This window comes from Typopeltis vanoorti, chromosome 10 (assembly GCF_054136105.1).
Source record: "Typopeltis vanoorti isolate ZY-2024b chromosome 10, IOZ_Tvanoo_1.0, whole genome shotgun sequence".
Taxonomy (NCBI): domain Eukaryota; kingdom Metazoa; phylum Arthropoda; class Arachnida; order Uropygi; family Thelyphonidae; genus Typopeltis; species Typopeltis vanoorti.
This window is the reverse complement of record NC_143558.1, coordinates 102,629,965-102,637,349: the sequence shown is the minus strand read 5'-3', so window position 1 is coordinate 102,637,349 and position 7,385 is coordinate 102,629,965. Positions and strand designations below refer to the sequence as shown.

The 7,385-nt window shown below is 32.4% G+C and overlaps 1 protein-coding gene across 1 annotated transcript in view; it reads right to left on the bottom strand.

The window, feature by feature from the left end:
- Positions 1-1,101: 1,101 nt before the first annotated feature.
- LOC150102641 (maltase A2-like) overlaps positions 1,102-7,385 on the bottom strand; it is a 146,764-nt gene continuing 140,480 nt past the window's right edge. Inside the window, exon 10 of the mRNA XM_090398623.1 lies at positions 1,102-2,011. Within this exon, the coding sequence (XP_090254749.1) occupies positions 1,643-2,011 (369 nt within the window). The 3' untranslated portion in view covers positions 1,102-1,642. The remainder of the gene's footprint in view (positions 2,012-7,385) is intronic.

Genomic DNA, 7,385 nt, shown 5'->3' with positions numbered 1-7,385 from the left:
AATCCAATCTTCCCTCAAACTCACTCCACACATCCAAAAACTTGCATACATTCCTTCTACACAGCCCTACACATTGAATCATTTGCCATCATAGCCCTTCTTCTTAATTAATTTTTATCATTATCGAAGTAAAATAAAATATGACGATTTCCACTTTCTCACTCTTCACTCTCACTTCTTCCAACAACTCTTTCATGTCTTCTCTCAAATGATTATGAGAGTTTTGAAAAATTATTATGTAGTGTAAAAAATGTATTGAAAGGAAAAGGAGAATATGTTGAAAAAATAGTTTATGAAAATATACCAACTTTAAACTATCTTATTTTATTATTTCATTTTTGAAATAATAAAATAGTAATCATATTTCAATGACATATCATTTGAGCGAGAATTATACAATGGGTGCATTACTTTGGAATGTCTTTCTTGTATTGTTTCCATAATGCGGCCTTTATGAATGAATTGTGTGGGAGAGGTGCAAGTATATATATATATACATCATTCTGAAGGCTTTCATTTTTATGACAATTCAGATGTCACATCTGAATAGTCAGATTTATTTATATCATCTATGATAAGGTGGCAAATGTTGCAGAGTTCTGCTTACCAGGAAATGGCCAAAAATCAACTCAGGGAAACTATGACATGTTTTATACATACTGCCCACACACACACACACACACATTTTACTTTAGAGCTTACACATTTTGTGAGCTCTAAAGATCCTCTAGATGTATATTCTAGCTTTATAATGCTAAAATAACATGAAGTTTATATAAAAAAAAATGAAAATTAGTCAGTTCAAAAGTCAGCTAGATTTCAGCTGTTGACCGTGAGATCCAACAGGGTGCAGAAATATGATATTTCCTGATACAGATGACTCCCACTTTAGCAGATTCATAGGCACCACAGGAACAGTTATAGTGGATAATTTGTGGAAGTGAATTTCTTTTAGCATATTAGTCGGAACTTTTCAGTAATTTGTTATAATGTGAGTTGACTGTAACATTTACACAGCATGTTATTTATGATAATGAGAAAGCACTAAAATCATATTGACAAGAATATACTGAAACAGCAAATGGAAAGGGACTTTACAAATATTTCCAAAAAGTCTGAGTTTTTTTTACCAGCACAGAAGAATACAGAATCTTAAATAGTGAAAAGTTGTAAATATGATATTGCTGCCAACATGACTGCAGTCATAAGAATTACACCAGTTAACAGTTATGAATATGCTAATACATTTTCTTTTGGATTTAATTTCAGAATATTGTGCTTATTTTTTTGATATTTAAAAATTTTTTTTTTGAATTTCAATATAGTGCTTAATTCCAGAGATGTTATATAGTAGCATGTATGGAGAATGCACATTATTTTTTGGATAACTAACACATTTTGAATTGCATCTGAATTTTTTTCACATGCATACAGATTTCAGGTTAATTCTATGTAGAAATCTCAAACATTGATTTCAAAATTTCTTACTTGAAATATTTATTAAATTTACTAGTGATATAAATACATGCTTTGCATTATAAGCAAACAAAAGTTCTACTTGAAGCAATATTTGTATATGAAATGAAAGCAAAAATACACCAGTGACATAAATAGCTTAAAAAATTAATGTTATTATAAACAATTACTCAAAAATAGGTACAAAAGTAAAAACAACAGCTTGTTTAGGACCAAGCAAAACAGCATTTAATTTAATTTTTGGCCTATCCGAAATGGCAAGTGGACCACTAACAATATTGTTACTCCTAATTTCCAGATTGGCTGATTCTGGAAGGTATTTGCTTGTTCCACTAAAATTAACAACAGTAGAATTTACACCTGTGTTCATAACAATCAGGTATCCTGGTGATCCTTTCCTTACCCTCAACATAGAAAATATGTTTTCTGTAACATAAGGATACTCCATTATTCCTAAACGAATAGCAGGTTGTTCTCGGAGACCTACTAAAGCACTAAAAATTTGCAGGTGCGACTGACTATTGCTCATTTCAACCTGTAATTTTTAAAAGAAATAATCATATAATTATCTTATTAAGCAAAGTGATATGTTATTAGCTTGCTAACAGAAAATATGCAAAGAATACTAGCAAATATCTGCAAAAATCAAACAATAAAGTATATTCATTTTCAATTATATTTGTATAAAGTATATGCAATACCAGAACTCTTTGGGGAGACCACACTCCTACCAGGCACATCCCCTGGGTGGCAGATTGGGGAAACCCAAACGGGTTGCTCTGAATAAAGAATAAAGAGCCATGGACCAAAGGATGTAGCAGAGGCATGGCAAGCTGGCTACATTAATATGCCAGTAACTTCCATGAGCTAGAGAAAGTCTACAAACTGAGATAGTGCTACTGCGTATGGGACAGCTGACGCACCTACTTGAAGACCACACAGAAGCAATGTAGTCAGCAAAGGATGTGAAACAAGTAGCCACCCTCAACATAAGATCATTATACCAACCTGGAAAATTTTAAAAGACTGAAATGGAGTATTTTAGGTTTATCGGACACACATTGGTGGGGAGATGGATTTACCAGAAGGAAGACTATACTTCTCAGGAAGAAAAGATAACATACACAGAGGAGTTGCATTATTAATTGAGAAGAAACTTATACACTCAGTAATTGAAATAAAACCAGTGTCTCCGAGAATAATCACAGCCAAATTTCAAGCGAAAGGAAAAGATCAAACAATTAAAATAATCCAAATATATATGCCAGACAGTAACCACTCAGAGAAAAAAATAGAAAATTTCTATGAAGAACTACAGGAAATGGATAATTCCAAAAACAGAAGACTCATGATAGTGATGGGAGATTTTAATGCTAAAATAGGACAGTTCAAAGCAGACAAAATAGATGTGATGGGGAAATTTGGATACGGAGAGCTTAACGACAGAAGAGAAAAATTACTCCACTTCTGTAAAGCAAACGATCTAATGATTGCAAACACATTGTTCTATCAACGCCCTAATAATAAATATACATGGACACCCCCAGATGGTAATATAAAGAACTGCATAGATTATATCATCATAAACAAACAATGGAAAAGATCACTAAATAATGTACGAACATTAAGAAGCTTTGATTTCAACACTGACCATGAAATATTAACCAAAGTGAAGATAAAATTCAACAGGAAAAACAATATCAGAAAAGAAGAAAACATCAACCTATCAAAACTAAAAGATAGCTCGAGCAGAAGTCGAATTTTAGAATATATGTGCTTGAAATTAAAACCCTCCATCTTCCAGAACAGCAGAAAATACTGGGAAGAAGGAAAAGAAACTGTGTTATCAATTGCAAAAGACACTAAGTACCAAACCCAAAATAAAAAAACACTAGATAACCCAAGAAATCCTAGCTACAATAGAAGAAAAAAGAGAGGCCAAGATACTTGTAAACCAACAAAACAACAAAGAGAATAGAGAAAAATACAGAGCACTAAAAAATAAAGTTGATAACCTGTGCAAAAAAGCCAAAGAAAAATGGTTAGAAGAGAAAGCTAAGAAATGCCAAGAAGCATACCAACAAAACAACCTAAAAGTCTTCCGTGACACTATAAGAGAAATTACAAAGGAATTCTCAGCAAAAGCAGTAACAATGATAAACAACAAGATGACTGAAACCGGGAATATTGAAGATATAAGAAAAATTTGGTCAAACCATTTTAAGACTATCTTTCACCAAGGAAACAAAACTACAATGCTAACAATAGAAGAAAATAATGACCATCCAAAAATTTTACAAGAAGTTAGATATGCAATAAAACAGATGAAAAACAATAAAGCATCGGGCATTGATACTACTGAACTGTGGTCATATGGAGACAGCATATCAATAGAATATTTAACAACCCTATTCAGTAAAATACTACAAACAGGAGAGATTCCAAATGACTGCAGAAATGGAAAGATCATCCCAATATACAAGAAAGGAGACCAAAGAGACCACAGAAAGTACAGACCAATCAATTTACTCTTCCACACCTATAAAATATTCATAAAAATTATACAAAATAGATTAAAAACAGTTATAAAGAACTGATAGGCATAGAACAAGCTGGTTTCCGAGGAAACTATTCAACAATAGAATAGATTTTCACATTTCACCAACTAGCAGAGCTCAGCTGGGAAGACCATAAAGAACTATATTGTTGTTTTGAAGACTTTAAACAAGCTTTCGATAGCATCAATAGAGAAATCCTTCTTAAAGTTCTACTAGAAAAAGCAATAGATAAATATATAATACAGTTTCTGATAAAATATTACTCTAAGACAAATACAATAATTAATTGTTGAATTGGATCCCACAGAGATCCAATTCAACATATATCTAGACGAAGTTGTAAAGAAGGCAAAAGACAATGAACCTGGAATCAATGTCAATGGTTTAAACATAAATAATATCAAATATGCGGATGATCTTGTCCTTATTGCAAGAACCCCAAATGAACTACAAAGGTTGATAAACAAGCTAAACAAAACCTGTAAAACATATGACATGACAATAAATATACAAAAGAAAAAAATTAATGTAATTGGGAGGAACAAAACTACTATTTCAACCACCCTAAATGGAGAACAAACAGAACAAGTAGACAACTTCATATATCTTGGATCAAAACTAACAGAAACAATAGATGAACTCGAAACAATCAACCACAGAATAGCTATAGGATGGACCACCATGGGAAAATATGATTTTGGCCAAGCAAGCCAAAATTGAATTATATGAATCAATAATTATACCAACTGTCATCTATGGAGCAGAAGCGTAGACAATTAAGAAAAGAGAGGAGAAAAAACTGTGGCATTTGAAATGAAATGCTTAAGAAAAATAAACAGAACAAGTTGGATAGAAAAGAAAACAAACAGCACAGTCAAACAAGAATTATTTTATAAAAAGACAATAATAGAAAAAATTAGAAAACAACAACTGAGATGGTTTGGCCACACTGTATGCATGGACACAGACAGACTTCCTAAAGTCCTAATCAATACTTTCCCAACTGAAAAAAAGAAGACCAAGAATTACCTGGCTGAAATTAATAAAGAACATTTCGGGATGCAGAACATATAAGGAGCTTTTTCGAACAGCAAGGACTAGAGAAGATTGGAATATCGTGCTCAAGGAAAGACTCAACCCGTCTTAGACGGAAGAGAAGAAGAATACCTGAACTAATTCAGCTAATTCAAGCTGAACTAGTTCATCTTAAGTCTATTAGTTTCCAGTAAAGTTAGACTGAAATTATTCAATATAAAATAAAAGAATACTTATTCCTATTTTTATACTGAATAATTTCTATCTATGTAATGTACAAGAATCCCAACCACTAAAAATTGTAAACTTGTAGTACATTAGTCTGGTGGCAAAGCTTATATGTTAGCTATTCATCACTGTATTTTTAAGGAAATTACAATGCGGACTAATATATTAATTAAAATAAATTTAATTAATACTTCCAATATTTCAGCAAAGTAAAATTGTAATAATCAGGAACACAATACAGGTAGTCCTCGACTTACGACGATTCGCACTTACGACAGCCAAAAATTATTATAAAAAATTCTCTAATTTAACTTTGCCACCAGCATATACATACATATATCATATTGCTTTTGTATATGCATTGCAGTGTTGCCATTAGTCAACAAGCAAAGCCTATTACCAAAACGCAATAGCTGCTGCTATGATTCACCCATTTCTAATTTATCACAGCCTTTGGCACGTTAGTTGCTAACCAGCAGTTGAAGTGTTCGTTTCTCTTGTTGCAATTTTTGTATCTCGTCGTAACCCTATCATGTCCAGTAAGAGAAGTAATACTACTGATGAAAATTCCAACATAAAAAATAAGGCAAGGAAAGCTTTAAGTTTAGATGTTAAAATGAAGGTCATTAAAGCATTTGACAAAGGAAAGAAAGTCAGTGAAATAGCACGAGAAGGAAAACTATCGCATTCAAATGTTTCAACAATTATAAAAGATAAATCAAGAATAATAGAGGCTAGCTAAAGGGACAGTTAATATGAAATGTACAATTTTAACGAAAAAAAAGAGAAGGCCCAAAAGCTCTGGGGTTTTCTCCAGAAAACCCTAGAGCTTTGAAAAACATTGACAAGAATAAGTTGCCAGTTACTACAAGAGTAATGAAATGGAGACACTTTTAATGATATGGATAGACAATAAAATCAACAAAAATATTCCTCTTAGTTTATTTATGTTTCAAACAAAAGCACACAGCCTATTTGACAATTTAAGGAAACAACAAGAAGATAAATACGCCGAGCATACATTTAACAGTAAAGGTTGGTTTTATCGATTCAAAAGCCGATTTAAATAACATACGAATAACGGGAGAGGCTGCTAGTTCCGATTTTGAAACTGCTGAAATTTTCAAGAAAATTTGAAAGAGATGATAAAAGATGAAGGTTATATGCTACAGTAGATTTTTAACATAGATGAAACCGGACTGTTCTGGAAAAAAAAATGCCAGAACGAACTTGCATTCACAGAAAAGCTACATTGGCGGCTGGTTTTAAGGCATTTAAAGATAGGATTATGCTTCTTCTCGGAGGAAATGCTGCTGGTTTTAAATTAAAACCATTTCTTGTTTACCGTTCACAAAATCCCAAAGCCTCGAAAAACATTGACAAGAATAAGTTGCCGGTTACTACAGGAGTAAGGCTTGGATGACAATTGTTTTATTCGAAGACTGGTTCTTAATTTGTTTTATATGAGAAGTATGTGCCTACTGTCTTGAAAAAAACATTCCTTTTAAAATTCTATTGCTGCTTGGCAATGATCCAGGACATCATCTTCACATTGGCGATATGAATGAAAATATAAATGTGATATATATCTACTGCCCAATACAACAGCTGTGATTCAACCTATGGATCAAGGTTCAATTGCTACATTCAAGACATTATTGAAAACTACATTTTCTCAAGCAATAACAGCAATGGACAACGATGCTATAACATTACACCATTTTTTGAAAAATTACGACATTAATCATTGTATCCAGAACGCTGGAACTTCATAGAAGGAAGTATCAGAACAATCTTTGCAAGGAATTCGGAAGAAGTTACTACAGCAAGAAACACTCGAAGAGTACAATGAGCATAGTATGTTAAAACAAATTGGTGAAGAAATTGTTGAAATTGAAAGAAAACTGGATCTAGAAATCAATATTACCGATATAGAATTAGCAGATCACGAAGAAGGTGAACTGACTGATCAAGACTTGATTTTCCAAAATGAAAGAGTTGTAGAAGAAGAAAGGAATAATGAAGAAGATGAAGAGAAATCCAATCATTCTGGTTTTGTGACCACATTTTATTAAAAAAGACTAAACA